Source organism: Mustelus asterias, chromosome 24 (assembly GCF_964213995.1).
Source record: "Mustelus asterias chromosome 24, sMusAst1.hap1.1, whole genome shotgun sequence".
Classification (NCBI taxonomy): Eukaryota; Metazoa; Chordata; class Chondrichthyes; order Carcharhiniformes; family Triakidae; genus Mustelus; species Mustelus asterias.
In genome coordinates, this window is record NC_135824.1 from 15,362,054 (window position 1) to 15,384,419 (window position 22,366).

The 22,366-nt window shown below is 46.9% G+C and overlaps 1 protein-coding gene across 3 annotated transcripts in view; it reads right to left on the minus strand.

The window, feature by feature from the left end:
• Nucleotides 1-22,366, minus strand: part of agbl1 (AGBL carboxypeptidase 1) — a 253,692-nt gene that overhangs the window by 166,212 nt on the left and 65,114 nt on the right. Inside the window, exons 10-13 of one of the 3 annotated variants that reach the window (XM_078241330.1) lie at nucleotides 17,620-17,736; nucleotides 6,784-7,448; nucleotides 2,155-2,232; nucleotides 1,064-1,156 (exon numbers count right to left, since the gene is read on the minus strand). In XM_078241330.1, the coding sequence (XP_078097456.1) occupies nucleotides 1,064-1,156; nucleotides 2,155-2,232; nucleotides 6,784-7,448; nucleotides 17,620-17,736 (953 nt within the window). The remainder of the gene's footprint in view (nucleotides 1-1,063; nucleotides 1,157-2,154; nucleotides 2,233-6,783; nucleotides 7,449-17,619; nucleotides 17,737-22,366) is intronic. The other 2 variants (XM_078241332.1, XM_078241331.1) reach the window with 2 other exon arrangements.

Consider the following 22,366-nt stretch of genomic DNA (forward strand, 5'->3'; position numbering starts at 1 on the left):
CATCTGGATGGAATCATGGCCCAATGGCTTTTCATGACCCAGAACAAAGCAGCCCGCTGGATTGGCATTCCATCCACCACCTTAAACATTCACTCCCCACCAGCGGTGCACAGTGATAAGAGTGTGCACCATCTCCAAGATGCACTGCGGGAACTCACCAAGACTTCTTAGACAGCACCTCCCAAATCCATAATCTCTACCAACTAGAAGGGCAAGGGCAGCAGGTGCATGTGAACACCATCACCTGCAAGTTCCCCTCCAAGCCACTCACCATCCTGACTTGGAAATAAATCACCCTTCCTTCACTGTCGCTGGTTCAAAATCCTGGAACTCCCTGCCTAACACACTGTGGATGTCCCTACACTGCGTGAGCTGCAGTGGTTCAAGAGAGCAGCTCACTGCCACCTTCTCAAGGGCAATATGGGATGAACAATAATGGTGGCCTAGCCAGCAATATCTACATCTCATGAATGAATACATTTTTTAAAAACACTGGATATCTCAAAAGGCTTTTACGGTCAATTAAGTGCTTATGAAGGGTCATCGCTGTTCTAATGTAGGATTTGCAGCAACCAATTCACACGCAGCAAACTCCCCCAAACAGCAAAGTGATCATGACCAGATCTTCCATTTGTTGTGCTGTCGGTGGAGAAGAAATTGGCCAGGACTCCAAGGAAAACTCCCCCCAGCCCTCAAATGGGCTGCTTTGTCCAGGATCATGTCAAGATTCTTGAGTGTTGTTGGAACCGCACCCATCCAGGCAAGTGGATTCCATCACACTCCTGACTCGTGCCTTGTAGATGGTGGATAGGCTTTGGGGAGTCAGGAGGTGAGTTACTCGCCACAGTATTCCTAGCCTCTGACCTGCTCTTGTAGCCACTGTGTTTATGTGGTGAGTCCAGTTGAGTTTCTGGTCAATGGCAACCCCAAGGATGTTGACAGTGGGGGATTCAGCGATGGTAACACCATTGAATGTCAAGGGGCGGTGGTCAGATTGTCTCTTATTGGTGATGGTTATTGTTCTACATACACCACACAACATGGTGCCCTGCTTCACACTTACTTGCGAATCTGAATAGCTTTCCGAAGATTGCCTGACTCAAAGTTTGAGTTGAACTTGAGAGAAACATCGTCCGCTGATGTCACCAGTGAAGGGCTGCAAGAAAAAATAACATTTACTGGAATAATACTTGAACCCAATTTTAAAATCAATAGGACGCACCCAAGCACATATCATCAAATAGCCTATTTAAAAAAACGAGTAGATGTCAGACTCAGGGTAGAAATTTTACATCCTGGTTCATCACACTATTGTGGAAGCAATGGAGGTTTTAAAGAATTTCAGTTGAAACAAAAGGTATTTATTACACTGCAAATATTTCCCACGTCTCTGCTAGTTTCCATTTATTTTTTATTAATACTTTCATGCAATGTGGTTGACTGGGTAAGGATGGCAGATTTCCTTCCCTAAAGGACATTAGTGAACCAGATGAGTTTTTATGACAATTGGCGATAGTTTCATGGTCATTATTACTAGCGACTAGTTTTCAATGACAGATTTTATGAATTGAATTAACATTCTACCAGAGCTGCCATAGTGGGATTTGAACCTGTGCAAACCCCACCACACCACCCGCCTCCACTGTCTGCTACCCACCCCCCCCCCCCCCCCTCCGCACCCTCCACCCCATAGATGTTCAGCCAAATTCCTAAGTTATCAAATTTAAAGGCAATCCCAAGGCATCTCTTGTGCTGCTTACTCCGACAAGAAGCCAATTCTGTAGCATTTACTGAACATTAAAGGATAAAAGGAAGCTGATTTGCATCGTTTGCCCCACCGATTGAGGACACCATTGAAGCAAGATGGGGGTGGGGGTGAGGGGTGGTGATGTTTGGCAGGGATGGGGGGGGGCGGTCACTGGGGGCCTTAGGGGTTCATACAAACACACAAAGAGACTTGAGAAATTGGGGGTTATTTTCATCAGAGGACGGTTCAGCGGTTGGCAATCCTTTTCCGTTCGTCCATTTCATGCTCTTGTCTGGAGCACTGCTTCAGCAAAATGCTCAAATGCGCCAGACTCAGAAAGTTTTGAGAACCATTTTCTGGGATTCAAGTGAAGCATCGTGCATGCGGTCTGAAATGGGCTGACTCACCTTCCAATATCAAAAACGACCTTGTTCAGAAGATCCCCAGAGTTGACTAAACGTTGGATATCTTCAAATATTTTATCCCTGGAACCAAAGATAGGTACCAAGTTTGAAAATCGCCTCAGCACGAGCCATTAAAAACTTGCTTTTATTAACTCTGGCTACCACGGCCAGGAATTCAAGATCGGGTGTTCGAAAACTGGGAGAAGGATATTCCTGGTAATTATCGACCAGTCAGTTTAACATCAATGGTTGGAAAGCTTTTTGAAACAATGATCCAGGAGAAAGTTAACAGACAAGCATGGACTTATAAAGAAAAGACAGCATAGATTTGAAGCATAGAATCCTCACAGTGCAGATGAGGCCATCCTGCCCATCGAGTCTGCACTAACTCTCTAACAGAGAGAGTATCTTATCCAGTCCCTCTCCCGTGCCCTATCCATGATGTGGAGATGTTGGCATTGGACTGGGCTGGGCACATTAAAAAGTCTCACAACACCAGATTAAAGTCCAACAGGTTCATTTGGAATCACGAGCTTTCGGAGCGCTGCTCCTTCATCAGGTGAGCACCTGAAGAAGGAGCAGTTGATGAAGGACCAGTTTTCCAAAAGCTGATGATTCCAAATAAACCTGTTGGACTTTAACTTGGTGTTGTGAGACATCTTACTGTGCCCTATCCATGTAACCCCATACATTTACCATGGCTAATCCACATAACATACATACCTTTGTACTGTGGGAGGAAACTGGAGCAACCGGAGGGAACCCATACAAACACAGGGAGAACATGCAAACTCCGCACAGGCAGTCACCCAAAGCTGGAATTGAACCCAGGTCCCTGGAGCTGTGAGGCAGGAATGCTAACCACTGTGCCACCGTGTCACCCTTTGTTAAGGACAAATTATGTTTGACCAATTTTGTTGAGGTTTCAATGAGGTAACAGGGAGGTTGGATAGGAGCAGTGCAATCAATGTCGTGTATATGAACTTTCAAAGGGTTTTCAATAAAGTACCACATGTTAGGCTTGTTAGAAACACTGAAGCACAGAGGATAAAGGGGCAGTAGCTGCCCTAGCAGACAGTCAATAGATAGTTGTTAGACAAATGAATCAAAGATTAGTGGGGGTACTTGGACATCTTGGGCGGGATTTTCCGGCCGCATTCGCCCCAAAACCAAAGAATCCCGCCCGAGGTCGATGGGCCGAATGGCCTCTTTCTGTACTGTAGGGTTTCTATGATTTCTATGATTTCTATGAATCTTTACATGATTCCCGTGGCAGGTGGGACGGTAAAATTCTCCCCATTGAATTCGAAACACAACTAAATCAACCATGATCTTATTGAATAGCAGAGCAGGCTCGAGGGGCTGAATGGTCTACTCCTACTCCTGTGTTGAATGTCCGTATGGATGAAAATTTAGCAAAGGGATAGAAAACAAAGGGTGGAATTTTCCCAAAATAATTCTATGGGGGGATATTTTCCCGTCCCTCCCGCCGTGGGAATTGTCCAGAGCTCGCTAAACAGATTTATTTATTTATTTAAACAGATGAATATTTACAAGAGTCTCAAGCCCTCCCCAGTTGCAAGGTTGGCCACGTCATAAAAAATGGCCCAGCAAGATTGTGGCCTACCGGGTGCAAATCGGATTTTTCTCTCCTACCGAAATTTCCCGCCCGGCTACGCCACTCAACCAGCGCAGCGCGGCAGGAAAATCGTGCCCAAAGAGTTTGTGCTCGAAGGTTGTTTTGTTGCAAGGAGATGTGGGGTGGAATTCCCCAAAGTTCATTACTGGGCGCCCTTCTGTTTTCAATATTTATTAATGATTGGTGCAGCACGGTAGCACAGTGCTGCCTCACAGCTCCAGCAACCTGGGTTCGATTCTCGGCTTGGGTCACTGTCTGTGTGGAGTTTGCACATTCTCCCTGTGTCTGCGTGGGTTTCCTCCCATAGTCCAAAGATGTACAGGTTAGGTTGATTGGCCATGCTAAATTGCTCCTTAGCGTCCCAGGATGCGTAGGTTCGAGGGATTAGCGGGATACATACATGGGGCTATGGGGATAGGGACTGGGTGGGATTGTTGTCGGTGCAGACTCGATGGGCCGAATGGCCTACTTCTGCACTGTAGGGATTCTATGATTCGGACCTGAGGGTGCAGGTGCAAGTTAGAAATTTTGCAGATGACAAAGCCAGAATTGTGGTTTGACAAAAAAAACCATAAGACTTCAAGAGGACATGGAAGAGGCCCATCATCTGAACAAGTCATTGTTAAATTAATCTGATGATACATTTACTGAGTTAACAAAGCATCAATTCAGCCAGTCTATTCCATTGACTGGCTGCTCTCCTGGGTAATAGATAATCATGAGGAGATCCACTTTCAGGCTCAATCTGGTGTGCCCGATTTCCAGCAGCAGTGAGTCCCTTCTACTATGTAAAACTGCACGGACACTGAGAAAATGGATATCGCTGGAGCAAGTAGACCCAGGAGGAGCTTGGCCAAACTTGTTGTCAGGACCTGCCTGCTCGTGGGAGGGTTTACCAGGGGCTGGGGGGGGTGGGGGGCTGGGGGGCGGGGGGGGGATGGTGAATATGAGCCAATCATGGACTGTTGCTGTCAGAGAAATGAGCCAATCAGAAAGTGTATACATGGCAGGGCAGGAAGCAGAGACCTAATTAAGAAGGTCATTCATTAAACTCAAGGCCATTTCTGCAGCCGGACATAGAAAGGGGCTGGCTGGTCAGTTATCTGAACACAGAATGGACAAGGATTAATTGATCATTGTGGTAAACCACTGTTAGCTTATTACCTGTATATGTGACAAGCCTGGACACATCCCTGCCGGCCCTACCCGAGACTCCTCCCCCCCCCCTGGTCCAGGTATAAAGGCGACTGCTCCCCACCCCCCTGCTTCAGTCTGGACCAGTTCATCGGCATGCGTGTGCTCCAAGTCTTTTGCGAATAAAAGCCTTTTGTTCTTGCATACAAACTAGTCTTTGCTCGATTGATGGTGCATCAATCATCCAATCCAGTCTGTTTCTCAAGTAAACCAAGTAACAAAAGCAAAGGCTGAGCAGTCATTGGTATAGATATTATCGAACTGTCTGAGATTGAAATCAAACAATAAAGTGCAGCTGTTTTGGGCAAACTTTGGGGTTTGGGTCATTGACATGCAGAGTGAACCTCCGAACCCAGGTGGGAGGAACAGCTGACAATATAAATGCAAGCCTTTTTTTTCCGTTCCATCTCCACTTGCTCTTGGTGGTTGGTGCCACATAAGACCAGCCACACTGCTGCCCTCAAACTGACCTGTCAATTCCCTGTTCGTGGTGTAGCCACTTCAGTTCAGTCCATGTGACATCAGGAAACAGTTATGTGCACAGTAAAGGCAACAAACACTGACAACATCCCAGAAAGAGTGCTGAAGACTTGCGCTCCAGAACATCTATCAATCAAATGCACTGCAGGAACATGATGAGGTTGCTTTGGCAACTCCTAAATCCCACAAGCTGTACTGCTCTGAAGGGCAAGGTTAGCGGATGCACAGAAACATCTTTTCCTCCAAATCAGGATGGCACGGTGGCACAGTGGTTAGCACCGCTGCCTCACAGCGCCAGGGACCCGGGTTCGATTCCCAGATTGGGTCACTGTCTGCGTGAAGTCTGCACGTCCTCCCCATGTCTGCGTGGGTTTCCTCCGGGTGCTCTGGTTTCCTCCCACAGTCCGAAAGACGTGCAGATTAGATACATTAGCCATGCTAAATTCTCCCTCAGTTTACCAGAACAGGTGCTGAAGTGTGGCAACTCAGGGATTTTCACAGTAACTTCACTGCAGTGTTAATGTAGGCCTACTTGTGACACTAATAAATAAAATTTAAAGCTTTATAGGATATCCTGGCTTGCAGACACCTCGTCATTCCTTCGTTGTCAAAGTCCTGGAGCCACCCTCCACACTGGATGGGTTGATGTTCAGTGAGGGGTCTATATCTGATGTAACACCACCCACCCCACTCACCTCAACTGTCTGCTCCTCCTCTGATTGGGAGTTGTGAGTCAGACTAATGTCCTGTCCGCGTGAATTGGAATTTTTGTTACTGAAATGAATCCAGGGCATGATCTGCTGGATGGAGAAGCAATGGGAATGAATGGGCTGCACCCCTAGGGACAGAGGAAGTCACTCGGTGTCATTCCTAATGGACTGTTTGTGAGTAGTTATTGCAGCTCAGCCGTGGCTGAGACTAGATTGAATGACACTCAAGGGTCAGTGGATTGAATAACCTCATATCAACAGCACTTAAAGAGCGAAAGAAACATAAAACACTTCATGATGGGGGCGGCACAGTGGTTAGCACTGCTGCCTCACAGCACCAGGGACCCGGGTTCAATTCCCGGCTTGGGTCACTGTCTGTGCGGAGTTTGCACGTTCTCCCCGTGTCTGCGTGGGTTTCCTTTGGGTTTCCTCTCATAGTCCGAAAGACGTGCTGGTTAGGGTGCATTGGCCATGCTGAATCCTCCCTCAGTGTACCCGAACAGGTGCCGGAGTGTGGCGACTAGGGGATTTTCACAGTAACTTCATTGCAGTGTTAATGTAAGCCTTACTTGTGATACTAATAAATAAACTTTAATATTAAGTCTTTACCTCTGATGTCCACACCACTGCCCAGTCATTGGCTCCTGATAGAGTGGGGCAGTGTGACCCCAGTAATCTGGAAATGCCAGTGTTTGGTAATCGGTGACTGATTTTGTTTTCTCTGCCATAATGGTGTAAACATATGGATCATGGAATGGAATCATTTCCCTGCGCATTTCAGAAAGCTTCCTCTTAGTATCCTGAGGTCTATACTCCCTCCCGATGGTCCGGCTTTGACTCAGGAACCCAGTGCTTTTGTCACCAGCCATACTTTGTCCTCGGATATTCCGCACCTCTTGTAAGTGTGTGCTTAATTTTGCCGAATCTGCGCCGGACCGCAGCCTATTCCAATTCGCTTCCTTAATTTGATGTTTTGAAGGGTTCAAAGTGCACCCATGGCTTGGCTGTACAAGATGTCGGCTCGAACTTTGGACGGGAGCACAACCACTCTTTATCAATAGTTTGGGCCCACTTTCCTCTTCACTGTCGGACAAACCAAAAGCCACTTGACGGGTTCCTCTGGGCCCGAGCGGGTTGTTTGGCATTGGGGCATCTTCTTCAATGACATCTTCTCGCCACTCTCTGGGCGTCTTGTGCCTCCGAGGTCCTGGGGTTGTGAAGAAGGTTGGTAATGGCACACTCTCCTGGCCGCTACTCTGTTCATCCGCCAACTGCTGGGGGAAACAAAATTAGGCGATAATTACTAAGATGCACCTGTGAGAATGAGGAGAATGTTAAGAAAAAGGGTAAAAGCAAATTACTGCGGATGCTGGAATCTGAAACCAAAAGAGAAAATGTTGGAAAAACTCAGCAGGTCTGGCAGCATCTGTAAGGGGAGAAAAGAGCTGATGTTTCGAGTCCAGATGACCCTTTGTGAAAGCTTTGACAATCTCCTTATAGATGCTGCCAGGCCTGCAGAGGTTTTCCAGCATTTTCTCTGAAGAAAAGGGGTTATTGAAGTGGGATTTACTGATGCATCCCACAATATCCTGGACATTCAGAATTTAGATCACATCACGGTGGCACAAGTGGTTAGCACTGCTGCCTCACAGCGCCAGGGACCTGGGTTCGATTCCGGCCTCAGATGACTGCGTGGAAGTTTGCACGTTCCCCCGGGTCCGCGGGGGTTTCCTCCAGATGCTCCGGTTTCTTCCCACACTCCAAAGATGTGCGGGTTAGGTGGATTGGCCATGCCAAACTGCCCCTTAGTGTCAGGGGGACTAGCAGGGTAAATACATGGAGCTAGGGCCTGGGGTGGGATTGTAGTCGGTGCAGACTTGATAGGCTGAATGGCCTCCTTCTGCACTGCAGAGATTCTATGATTCTATGATTCTTCCTCTAATACACCTTTTTACCTAGTTTCCCATTCGATGGGATATAATTGCTTCTAGCTTCAACACCCCCTGTGAAAAAAAGCAACCCATACTTCACCAATGATTAAAGAATTTTTCCTGACCTGTATATTCAATGCAGAGTTAAATATTTACAGACAGGAGATGATAAATAATTGTTTTTAACTAACCAGGGACAGTTACTCTGAAGTATCTGTTGCAGAAACATCATCGCGGTGACTTAATTGTTTGTATAAGAAATTGTCAGTAAAATATTATTGAACTTTCTTCATTGCATTTAATCTAATTAATTGTGATTAATGGACCTCACACTTGTGCTGTTTGGAATCATTATAAAGCAGTATAGCTAGCATTTAATTTAAGAATAAATGTTTTTTCAGCCAACAGTGCAACTAATCAGCAGAAATATTGAAATGAATTTGACAGTATTCTCATCACAGATCCCCCCTCGGACTAATTAATTTCAAACTCAGTGACATTTTGCTCAGACAGATTCCTGGATCATTCATTAATCTGAAAATAAAGTTTCGAGATCTCACACTTCCCCGACATTACCATTTCCACGTTAAAGAGAAATGGCATTGGTTGCAGAGTGGTATCATGGCAACAATCTTCCGCAGGCCATTCCTCCCTGTTACAATTGTAATTGCTGGGCCTCTGACGGAAATCTTTGTCTCTTCGTTGGACACAGGTGAGGTCCCTGAGGATTGGAGGATAGCGAATGTGGTACCATTATTTAAGAAGGGTAGCAGGGATAACCCGGATAATTATAGGCCAGTGAGCTTGACGTCCGTGGTAGGGAAGTTGTTGGAGAGGATTCTTAGAGACAGGATGTATGCGCATTTAGAACGGAACAATCTCATTAGTGACAGACAGCATGGTTTTGTAAGAGGGAGGTCGTGCCTTGCAAATTTGGTGGAGTTTTTTGAGGAAGTGACAAAAATAGTTGACGAAGGAAAGGCCATGGATGTCGTCTGTATGGATTTCAGTAAGGCATTTGACAAAATCCCTCATGGCAGGTTGGTTAAGAAGGTTAAGGCTCATGGGATACAAGGAGAGGTGGCTAGATGGGTAGAAAACTGGCTTGGCCACAGGAGACAGAGGGTAGCAGTCGAAGGGTCTTTTTCCGGCTGGAGGTCTGTGACCAGTGGTGTTCCGCAGGGCTCTGTACTGGGACCTCTGCTATTTGTGATGTATATAAATGATTTGGAAGAAGGTGTAACTGGTGTTATCAGCAAGTTTGTGGATGACACGAAGATGGCTGGACTTGCGGATAATGATGAAGATTGTCGGACAATACAGCAGGATATAGATAGGCTGGAAAATTGGGCGGAGAAATGGCAGATGGAATTTAATCCAGATAAATGCGAAGTGATGCATTTTGGAAGAACTAATGTAGGGGGGAGTTATACAATAAATGGCAGAGCCATCAAGAGTATAGAAACACAGAGGGACCTAGGTGTGCAAGTCCACAAATCCTTGAAGGTGGCAGCACAGGTGGAGAAGGTGGTGAAGAAGGCATATGGTATGCTTGCCTTTATAGGACAGGGTATAGAGTATAAAAGCTGGAGTCTGATGTTGCAGCTGTATAGAACGCTGGTTAGGCCACATTTGGAGTACTGCGTCCAGTTCTGGTCGCCGCACTACCAGAAGGACATGGAGGCGTTAGAGAGAGTGCAGAGAAGGTTTACCAGGACATTGCCTGGTATGGAGGGTCTTAGCTATGAGGAGAGATTGGGTAAACTGGGGTTGTTCTCCCTGGAAAGACGGAGAATGAGGGGAGGCCTAATAGAGGTGTATAAAATTATGAAGGGGATAGATAGGGTGAACAGTGGGAAGCTTTTTCCCAGGTCGGAGGTGACGATCATGAGGGGTCACGGGCTCAAGGTGAGAGGGGCGACGTATAACTCAGATATCAGAGGGACGTTTTTTACACAGAGAGTGGTGGGGGCCTGGAATGCGCTGCCAAGTAGGGTGGTGGAGGCAGACACGTTGGCATCATTTAAGACTTACCTGGATAGTCACATGAGCAGTCTGGGAATGGAGGGATACAAACGATTGGTCGAGTTGGACCAATGAGAGGCACAGGCTTGGAGGGCCGAAGGGCCTGTTTCCTGTGCTGTACTGTTCTTTGTTCTTTGTTCTTTGTTGCTTCCCCCCCGAACATCCACCCACCCCCCTCCCCTCTAAGGTAAGGGGCAAGAGACAATTCCGAATTCTTCATTTCCAAGCAATTTCAGCCCTGAGTAGGATTGTGAAACTTACACCGAGAAGGTTGGTCCATTCAAGTGCGAAGCAGTCTTGGGATTTCAACCGTTAAGCTACATTTTCTGCCAACACAACCTTGATTTCTTCCTCGTAGGATTTCTATGGTCCACGGTGACATTTCTAGCATGAGTCAGCCAGCAGAGTACAGTCAACAGGGCAATTCGTATCTTGCTCGCTGGAGTCAAACGGTACATCTCTCTTCCTATAGACCCGAGGGAACAATGAATGCAAGCTGGAAGCTCCTTCCGCAGGTTCATTCTCCACGATGTGATTGATGGCACATTTATATTTGTGCTTGCTCAGCACACAGTGTCCCACATGTGAATCGCAAGGGCGTTTAGCCAGCTAATGACCATCATCACAAAACAATACAGGCGAACTTTGGATTTCCTGTCAATGCGGAAGATGTCTTCATTCAAAATCAGCATTTACATTATTAATTCCTAACAACCAGAAATGAGCTGGGTTGTTCTTGTTCGATAAGGAATAGTTGCTGCTGCTCTGGGACAGGGCTCCCTGTGTCTTCCTCACGATTCAGTGGAATACAACGATATCAATTACAACAGGTCCCTGGGGCTGAGTCACAATTCTGGGATTGGGATGACTTCCACTGCAACCCTCACCAGTTTTTACATATACACGATCGAAGTCATCCTTTCCGGATGTATCACAGCTTGGTATGACTCCTGCTCTGGCTAAGACTGCAAGAAACTACAAAGGGTTGTGAATGAAGCCCAGTCCATCACACAAGCCAGCCTCCCACCCATTGACTCTGTCTACACTTCTCACTGCCTCGGCAAAGCAGCCAGCATAATCAAGGACCCCATGCACCCCAGACATACTGTCTTCCACCATCTTCCATTGGGAAAAAAATCAGAAGTCTGAGGTCATGTACCAATTGACTCAAGAACAGCTTCTTCCCAGCTGCCATTAGACTTTTGACCTTATATTAAGCTGATCTCTCTCTACACCCTAGCTATGACTGTAACACTATATTCTGCACTCTCTCCTTTCATTCTTCCCTATGTACTCTATGAATGGTATGTTTGTCTGTATCGCGCGCAAGAAACAATACTTTTCACTGTATCGCAATACATGTGTCAAGAATAAATCAAATCAAATAAAAAATCAGTTCCTGACCTTCTTGCCTAAGGCCCAACAGGATTTCTGAATGGCCAGGTTGTGCGTTCACCATTCAGTTAAGGATGAGAGGAGTACTCCTGAGGCTTCAGGTTCAATGGAAGACCCATAAGCCTTGAGAGATCAGCAGCCCCACAGTCAGAGGTTGGAGTTGCCAATGTAGGGGAGAGAGAGAGAGAGAGAGAGGGTGCCTCAAGATAGTGGTGCCCCCTGAAGGCATCTTAATAAAGGTCCAAATTAATCTGGCCACAGCTGCCAAGCTGCTAATATGGAGGGGATTGCATCCATAGTTTTGTTTTAAGTTTAAAGTTTATTTATTAGTCACAAGTAGGCTTACATTAACACTGCAATGAAGTTACTTTGAAAATCCCCTCGTCACCACACTCCGGCACCTATTTGGGTACATTGAGGGAGAATTTAGCATGGCCAATGCACTTAACCAGCATGTCTTACGGACTGTGGGAGAAAACCGGAGCACCCGGAGGAAACCCACGCAGACACGGGGAGAACGTGCAGACTCCGCACGGGAATCGAATCCGGGTCCCTGGTGCTATGAGGCAGCAGTGCAAACCACTGTGCCACCGTGCCGCCCACCATGCCGTCTTCAGCCTGTGGCTAAAGTTGTGACATTTTAGTACATCGGGGCCAACTGGAAAATCCCAGGGAGCCTCAGGACATTGGCCTTATTTGGCCCTTTTGGAGCGGCACGGTGGCACAGTGGCTAGCACTGCTGCCTCACAGCGCCAGAGACCCGGGTTCAATTCCCAGCTTGGGTCACTCTCTGTGCAGAGTCTGCATGTTCTCCCCGTGTCTGTGTGGGTTTCCTCTGGGTGCTCTGGTTTCCTCCCACAGTCCGAAAGATGTGCTGGTTAGGGTGCATTGACCATGCTAAATTCTCCCTCAGTGTACCCGAACAGGCGCCGGAATATGGCGACCAAGGAATTTTCACAGTAACTTCATTGCAGTGTTACGTAAGCCTACTTGTGACACTAATAAATAAACTCTAAACTTTAATTATCTTATTGGGTTACCATTTGTGAGCTGTCACCACCCCTGAGCCGACATGTTCCAAATTTGTTCACTGACGGAGGCATGAAGGCCTCTGAAGGAAGATTGTGGCCTCGCCCATCTCAAGTCCCACCTCCTTTGGAAACCAGCCCACTGTGCATCAGGATGCAGATTAGCTGAAACAAAACCTGCACTTCCTGAACCAGTCAGGTGGCACCTTGCTGACAGAATCATCATTATAGGCCGCATTCTGCAATGATATAACCACTGAAAGAGGTGTGCGTCCAAAAAAGAACAGGAGTCAGGATGTCTCAGACTGGAAAACATTCCTTCGAAACCCAGAGAAGCAGCAACGCAACAGTTATCAATTAGAATAGAACAAAGAACAAAACAATTACAGCATAGGAACAGGCCCTTCAGCCCTCCAAGCCTGCATCGACCATGCTGCCCGTCTGAACTAAAAACCCCTACCCTTCCGGGGACAATTTACCTCCATTCCCATCCTATTCATGTATTTGACAAGACGCCCCTTAAAAGTCACTATCGTATCTGTTTCCACTACCTCCCTCGGCAGCAAGTTCCAGGCACCCACCACCCTCTGTATAAAAAACGTGCCTTGTACATCTCCTTTAAACCTTGCCCCTTGCACTTTAAACCTATGTCCTCAAGTAATTGACTCTTCCACCCTGGGAAAAAGCTTCTGACTATCCACTCTATCCATGCCTCTCATAATCTTGTAAACTTCTATCAGGTCGCCCCTCAACCTCTGTCATTCCAGTGAGAACAAACCAAGTTTCTCCAACCTCTCCTCTTAGCTAATGTCCTCCATACCAGGCAACATCCTGGTAAATCTTTTCTGTACCCTCTCCAAAGCCTCCACGTCCTTAAGCTATATATCTAGTGAATATCTACTCACGAGAATTTGACTGAGGAAATATTCTCCAGGAAACCACATTCTTTTGAATATCCACACCATTTCCATCTCTTCCATCGAATTGTAGCATCACAGAACGGCTCCAGTATAGAAAGAGGCCATTCAGTATGTCGAGTTCATACTGACCTTCTGCAAGAGAACTTTGATAGTCCCACTGTATCCTGAAGGTATTTCCTTTCCGATGCCTGTCGAATTCCTTTCGAAAACCATGATTAAAATGGCCTCCACCCTTTCAGGCAGCACATTCCAGATCCTAACCACTCGTTGCTTCTTCACATCACCTTTGCCCCTCTAGACAATGCTGCAGTCAAAGGGCATTTGGGGGTCGGTTGGCTGGTTTGTGATGTGGAGCGTTGCCAACAGTGTGGATCGAATTCCCATCCCGGCTGAGGTTCTTCGTGAAGATCCCCGTCTTCTCAACCTTCCCCCTCGCCTGAGGTGCGGTGACCCTCAGGCCGCGGTAGTTAGGGGACGGCAATTTCAGAAACAGAGATCAGTTGAAAGCTGCATCTTCTGTGCCCAAATCATTTGCTGTACAAAAACTGAAGCATTGCCTGCTCAAGCTGTGTACTCCTATCACTGTACACACATTTTGTATTCGCCGATCTCACCTAATCTTGCACACTTTCCATCCCTGGGGAGGGAGGATATGAGGTGACTGACTGAGAATTTCCTGAGGTTGCAGTGTCTCTCAGTTTGTGTAAACACAGATCCCCAGATAGAGCTTCTCAGACCAAGATAGCTTGGTCCTGCAGGAGTCCAGACTCCTGTGTGTTGATAGAGTCAGCGTCGTGTGGCAACTCCCCCTCCCCTCCTCGCCCCCACCTACACCCGCACTCCCCCACCACTCAGTCTGACAGCACCAATTGCAGGCCGAGGCTGTTTAAACTCCTGGTCCTTATACATCCCTCCAGCTGTCCAATAGGCGCAATTGACAGATGGTTACAATCCCCTCACCTAATGGCCTCCCATCGACTGAGAGATCGGTGTCAGGAAAGATGTCACAGCGGGAAATTTGGAGGATAACCCAAGGCAGGAAGTCTTCGTAATGGAATCCAGAGAGCAGCTGCAACTAAATAATCACCTGATCCTATTCACTTTGTAGAATCCCTACAGTGCAGAAGGAGGCCTTTTGGCCCATCGATTCCCTTAACCCCACATATTTACGCGGCTAACCCTGACTGTAGGGTCAATTTAGCATGACCAATCAAACTAACTCACACATCTTTCGGACTGTGGGAGGAAGGCGGAACGCCCAGAGGGAACGCACGCAGACACGGGGAGAACGTGCAGATTCCGCACAGACAGTGAACTAGGCCAGAATTGGACCCAGGCCTCTGTGAGGCAGCAGTGCTAACCACTGTGCCACCGTGCTCATCCAAACTTAAAATGACTCCAATCGGCTTGCGTATATGAAACCAAAAACAGGAATAATAAAATCCCAGCGGAATGGCTAATTGGGTCATTGCTTTTTTAAGTGGCCCCACTCCCTCACCAACCACCCCCCCCTCCCTCCCTCCCCCACCCCCACATCGGAGGAATGTGAAAATTCTACCTCTGTCACGCCTCCTATAATTTATTCCACACTCATAAAATAATCAGATCTTAACGGAGAGCTCTGAGCAATGGAACGCCTAGAATCTAAGCTCGGAATTGAAAAGATGTCATACAGCGACAGGCGAGCATGTATTTTATAACATTTTGAAGCTCTCGATTTGATTTAAACCCTGGGGTACACCCAGCGAATTTCCCCTGGGGCTGCCGACGGATCCCTTTGAATTGAGTTTATCTCAGTTTTGTACACACAGCAGCTCATCGCCTGCCGCACCTCACGCCTCTGGGCAGCTGCGACTGTGCAGCGTAACAACTAAAGACGTCATTGTTGTACAACGAAAGGGAAATGTTTCATCGTGATGCTTAACAGTCGCAGTGTCAAGAGACCGTTTAATTTGATACTTGATAAGTTAAAAGAAAAAGAAAACCTCTAAAGAATGGCATGTATCCTTAACGAAGATAGAACTAACAGAGAGCATATTAGAAATTATGAATAAATGAAGGATGCACTTGGGCTGCTAAAATAGGATAAGGCACCAGGTCCAGATGAGTGAATAAGGAAGGTTGTGGTGAATTAAATTAGTCACATCTTGAATTTTATTGAAAACAGAAACAATGAGGAATTCATAAACAGTGCAAAAGGCAACCATCTCCAATTTCCCCTCGCTGTGCGCAACAACTTGCACTGTGCAGTCCTTTTAAGATTACACACTTTTTTCTTCATTCATTCGTTAGATGAGGCCATTGCTGGGAGCTGCCCATCCCTAATTGCCCTTGAACTGAGTAGCTTGCTCTACTTGCTGAGTAGACCATTACAGAGTCAAACACCTTACTGTGGATCTGGAGTCACATGTAGACCAGACCAGACCCAAGTCCAGAATCATAGAATCCCTACAGTGCAGGAGGAAGCCATTCGGCCCATTGAATCTGCACCGACCAGAATCCCATCCAAGGCCTATCCCCATCACCATACTTATTTAACCTACTAACCTCCTGACACTAAGGGTCAATTTTAGCATGGTCAATCAACCTAACGCGCGCATCTTTGGACCCGGAGGAAACCCACGCAGACATGGGGAGAATGTGCAAACTCCACACAGACAGTGACCCAAGCTGGGAATCGAACCCGGGTCCCAGACGCTGTGAGGCAGCAGTGCTAACCACTGTGCCGCCGTGCTGCCCAGGCTTTAGTGTAACAGATGGGGATTTTTCCGACAATGGTTTCATTGTCACCATTAGGCTTTTAATTCTAGATTTTTATTGAATTCAATTTCAATCCACCATGGTGGGATTCGAACCCATGCCCCCAGAGCATAACCCTGGATCTCTGGGTTACTAGTCCAGTGAAAATGCCACTGTGCTACCACCTCACCTTCTTAGAGGGGCCTTTGCCCTTTTGTCCCCCATTCCCCACATTTCTAAATGCTGTGCGGCCACACACAAGCACAGCTTGAAGGTAACGTTTCTGGGAACCAGAGGCCAATAAGTCCAACATCTGTAGTGATTAAAAATATTATCTGGCACCCTGAAGGAAGGACTTGTGAAGCAAGTACAGAAACATGAACTAATCAGAGTGGCCTTATTAGGTTTATTTATTAGTGTCACAAGTAAGCTTACATGAACACTGCAATGAAATTACTGTGAAAATCCCCTAGTCGCCACACTCTGGCGCCTGTTCAGGTACACTGAGGGAGAATTTAGCATGGCCAATGCACCTAACCAGCAAGTCCTTCAGACTGTGGGAGGAAACCGGAGCACCCGGAGGAAACCCACGCAGACACGGGGAGAACGTGCAGACTTCACGCAGACAGTGGGAATTGAATCTGGATCCCTGGGGCCGGGAGGCAGCAGTGCTAACCACTGTGCCACCGTGCACCCCTTGCAAACCAGGTCACGTTGGATAACTGTGGGTTAGATTGATTGGCCATGGTAAATTGCCCCTTCATGTCAGGGGGATTGGCCATGGTAAATACATGGAGTTACGGGGATAGGGCCTGGATGGGGTTGTTGCCTCTTTCTGCACTCTAGGGATTCTATGATTCTACGAACTCAATTGGATCATTTGAGATGATGGATTTGAGGAAATCTGAATGCTGTTATATTTTTAGATTTGAGCAAAGTTTGAGGGATAGCACCACACATGAACTTGGTCTTCAATTATTAAAGGTGTGAGATATCAGAGATACTTCCAGAACAGGTGGGGATTGCAGCACTGACAGCACAAAAAGGTTTGGCACTTACTTCAAACGGGAAGGAGAACTATAAACCTTTGCCAAACAAGTCAGAACATTTTCAGTAAAATCTGCATTAGTTACAAGAAATGTTATATTTGTGTGGGTAGATAATTGCACCTGGAGGCTGTTTTATTTCCTGGCTGCTAAAAGCCTGAATCTGCTGGTACGAATTATCCTCACCATTTCCGCAATGCCTCATATTGTTCCAAGAGCTATTGATGCCACTGGAAAGATTCTGTTGTTTGAACGTTCGCTTCATTCTCAGCGCTGTTCGTGACCACTAAACTCTACTTCAGTAAAACAATTGGATATTCTAAACACACGGCCCAAGCACTAGAAAGTTCTATGAACCGACCTGAAAATACCCAATAAGTTCTGGACAAAGCCTTTCGTACTGTTTCAACTCTTCCACCGGTCTATCGAGTTGTGGACTTGGCTTCAACCTCGACAAATCTGTTTCCAGGTCATCTTCCTTCAACAAGCAAAGTGGAGAAATATTCAGGTTCAAGACTAATGCTTTGCATTTATCTAGCGCCTCATTACGCTGTAACGCCCCCAAAAGCACTCTGCACAATTAATGACTTGTTCGCCTGTTACATATGTAACATATGAAACCAGAGCACCCAAAGGAAGCCTACACAGACACAGGGAGAACGTGCAAACGCCACACAGTCATTCGAGGCTGGAATTGAACCCAGGTCCCTGGAGCTGTGAGGCAAGCAGCCAGGAGATGAGTGGATTCAGTGGTATCGCCTAAGGCAAAAACAGGAGAAAACTCTCTGCTCTTCTTCAAGTAATGCTGTAGGATCTTTGACAGCCGTCGGAAGCAGCAGATGAAGCAACTGTTGCCTCAGTTCACTGTCTCGTCAATAGAATAGAATCAGAGAATCCTACAGTGCAGAAGGAGGCCATTCAGCCCATGGGGTCTGCACCGACCACAATCCCACCCTATCCCCATAATCCCATGCATTTATCCTAGCTAGTCTCCCTAAGGGGCAATTTAGCATAGCCGATCGACCTAATCCGCACATCTTTGGACTGTGGGAGGAAACCGGAGCATTAGAAGGAAATCCACGCAGACACAGGGAGAACGTGCAAACTCCACACAGACAGTGACCCAAGCCAGTAATTGAACCCCGGTCCTTGGCGCTGTGAGACAGCAATGCTAACCACTGTGCCACCCATTTTTGTGAATGGAGCAGCTCCCCCCAACTACTGAAGCATTAGCCCATTATGCCCTCAAACACCAATGTGGAGTTTTGAGCCCAAAAGCAAATGAGTCGGAAACAAGAGTACAGTTCATAGAATCATAGAATCCCTACAGTGCAGAAGAGGCCATTCAGCCCATCGGGTCTGTACCGGCTCTCTGGCAGAGTATCTTAGCCAAGTTCTCTCCCCCGCCCTATCCCCGTAACCCCATACATTCTCCATGGCTAATCCATCTAACCGACACATCTTGGGACACTCAGGGTCAATTTAGCATGGCCAATTCACCTAACCTGCACATCTTTGGGATGTGGGAGGAAGCCAGAGCACCCAGAGGAAGCCTACGCAGACACAGGGAAAACTCCACACAGTCATTCGAGGCTAGAATCGAACCCAGGCCCCTGGAGCTGTGAGGCAGCAGTGCTAACCACTATGCCACTGTGCCGCTTCTGTTGAGTAAAGCTGGCACAAGTTAATGCAGTAAGAAGTCTCACAACATCAGGTTAAAGTCCAACAGGTTTATTTGGTAGCAAAAGCCACTAGCTTTCGGAGCGAGCGCTCCGAAAGCTAGTGGCTTTTGCTACCAAATAAACCTGTTGGACATTAACCTGGTGTTGTGAGGCTTCTTGCTATGTTTACCCCGATCCAACGCCGGCATCTCCACATCGCAAGTTAATGCAAACATGACTGGAAATTAATTTTTTTTCAGGCACAATTTCAAGACTCAAGAACAACTTCTTCCCTGCTGCCATCAGACTTTTGAATGAACCTACCATATATTAAGCTGATCTTTCTCTATACCCTAGCTATGACTGCAACATTACATTCTGCATCCTCTCCTTTCCTTCTCTATGAACAATATGTTTTGTCTGTAAAGCGCACAAGAAACAATACTTTTCACTGTATACTAATACATGTGACAATAATAAATCAAATCAAAATCAAACTAACGTAGGGAGGAGCTATACGATAAATGGCAGAACCATAAAGGGTGTAGATACGCAGAGGGACCTGGGTGTGCAAGTCCACAGATCCTTGAAGGTGACGTCACAGGTGGAGAAGGTAGTGAATAAGGCATATGGCATGCTTGCCTTTATAGGACGGGGCATAGAGTATAAAAGTTGGGGTCTGATGTCGCAGTTGTATAGAACGTTGGTTCAGCCGCATTTGGAATACTGCGCCCAGTTCTGGTCACCACACTACCAGAAGGACGTGGAGGCTTTAGAGAGAGTGCAGAGGAGGTTTACCAGGATGTTGCCTGGTATGGAAGGGCTTAGTTATGAGAAGAGATTGGGTAAATTGGGGTTGTTCTCACTGGAAAGACGGAGGATGAGGGGTGACCTAATAGAGGTGCATAAAATTGTGAAAGGCATAGATAGGGTGAACGGTGGGAAGCTTTTTCCCAGATCGGTGGTGACGTTCACGAGGGGTCATAGGTTCAAGGTGAGGGGAGGGAGGTTTAACACGGATATCAGAAGGACGTATTTTACACAGAGGGTGGTGGGGGCCTGGAATGCGCTGCCGGGCAAGGTGGTGGAGGCAGACACACTGGGAACGTTTAAGACTTATCTGGATAGCCACATGAACGGAGTGGGAATGGAGGCATACAAAAGAATGGTCTAGTTTGGACCAGGGAGCGGCGCGGGCTTGGAGGGCCAAAGGGCCTGTTCCTGTGCTGTATTGTTCTTTGTTCAATGCTAATCTATGGCTGGGGGTTTGACTATAAATCTTTATTTTCAATTTTGCACCCAGTAATTTGCACGCAGACCATCTGATCATGTCTCCAAAGATGTGCGGGTTAGGTTGATTGGCCTTGGTAAATTGACCCTTAGTGTCAGGGGGGGTTAGCAGGGTAAATATGTGGGGTTACCGGAATGGGGCCTGGGTGGGATTGTGGTTGGTGCAGACTCGATGGACTGAATGGCCTCCTCCTGCACTGTAGGGATTCTATGATTCTATGTCTTGCACTGAACAGGGTAAATCAACATCTTCAAGCATTAGTCCAAAGTGCACTGATTGTGATTCTCATTTGTGAGCTGTGACTGGACATCAAAGGTTTCCTGTTCACACACCCTAATGGATGTCAGTTACAGAGGCAATGGTGACCCGAATGTCAGTTACAGAGGCAATGGCAGGTAGACCTGTCAGTGTTTAACTGCAGCTGTCGCTTATGGGTCGGGGATTTATTTTGTGAATTCTTTCAGGGACTTGGCTAGAAATGAACTCAAGACAGTGGCACTAGTTCTTTAAAGGACATTTGCTACTTCCATGTCAACTCCAGTCGCAATGTCCCTTACAACTTATGTAAGTTTGTCCCTTTAAGTGATGCAGTGTTCCTTTGGGTAAGACCAGACTTGATAATTGTGCGGAATATTTGCAAGCTTCAAGTTCATTCAAAACTCATTTGCCAACGGTAATTAATGCTGGCTTTCACCTCTTGCATCAAATCCAAAGTAGACAGGCAGAATAGAGTCCCACTTTGGTGCTGCTATTAGGGAAATTAAGCAAAAATAGTCCTGTTTTATTGCTATCGTCAGAAACTTAAGAGTATGAAAGCTACCATAATTTGTCACTAAATGGCATAATTTAAGGTGCTTGAAAGAAGCAGAGAAGGGTAGCAGGATGTATTCTGGTCATACTGCCATTCATAACAAGAGCTTCCATTTATCTCGTGGCTTAGGCATAGTAAATCATTCCAATGCAGTTCAGAGGAGACACAGAAAAAGCTACACAAATTCTTGGTTGAAAAGGTGACCTTCATGGGGAATCCTGAGGGAGGAGAGGGAAGAGGTGGATTAGCATGGGGATTTATGACGGAAACTTCCAGAACCTGGAGCCTGGACTGCTAAAAACGGGAGTACCAGAAGCGGTCAAACAGAAGTGGTTGGGAGCATACAACTGGGTGGATTAAGAGGAACTGAAATTTGAGGAGCTTGGGGGGGGAGGTCTTGTCAGTTGGGAGGATGTTACTGAGATAGGGGGGGAGAGGAAGCAAAAGGATGATGATTCTATTGACTCCCCTCACTTTAACAAGTCCTTGTCTAATTTCCCATCTCGTGGCACTGTCTCGTCTTACAGCGAATTCACACTGATCAAACTTGAGTGAGCGCACAGTCAAAGCTGCTTGCATGTAAACCCAGTGTTGAAGCATGAATCAACTTCAAGTATATCGGGGTGAGTCTCTCTCTCTTCCTGGCGTCTTGCTCTGCATCATTCTAGTATCAAATCAAACTCTGACTCCAGATACAGATCTACGTTCGCTATGGCCTGAGCCTTTTGCCCGTCAAGCGCACGCACTTGGACGCGAAACGTGCTCCCAGCCGCGGTTGATCTTAATGCGGGATTAGGTGTATTAGCCGTGCTAAATTCACCCTCAGTGTACCCGAACAGGTGCCGGAGTGTGGCGACTAGGGGATTTTCATATTGCAGTGGTGAATGTAAGCCCACTTGTGACTAATAAATAAACTTTAACTTCGCCCGCCAATCAACAGGCAGCCAGTGTAAAATTGTGCTCCGGGATAGGCTGCGCGTTGCTGGGGAAGGTGGGAAGAGGGTGGGCATCGAGAAAAGGGAAGGTGCGAGCTGGTGCTTCTAACGGGCTCCCTCAACGGGACTGCCACTGAGGAGTTGTGTCAGGGAGCTGCAGACCTGAGAAAAATAAATCACAATGGAAAAGCGCTGCAAAGAGAGGGCAGGCAGTGCGTTCAAACACAAACCTCAGTCCCCAGACACATTTTCCAATTTTTATTTGACAACCCGGGATCAGGGTTGAAGCTGAAGCGTAAAGGCTGCCTGGGCCAATCAGCCCACCCGCCAAATGTCAAATCAGACGGGCCGCAAAAAAATTGCATTCAATTGGCCCCTTAATGCACTATATTACCTGCTCGGTAGTCAGC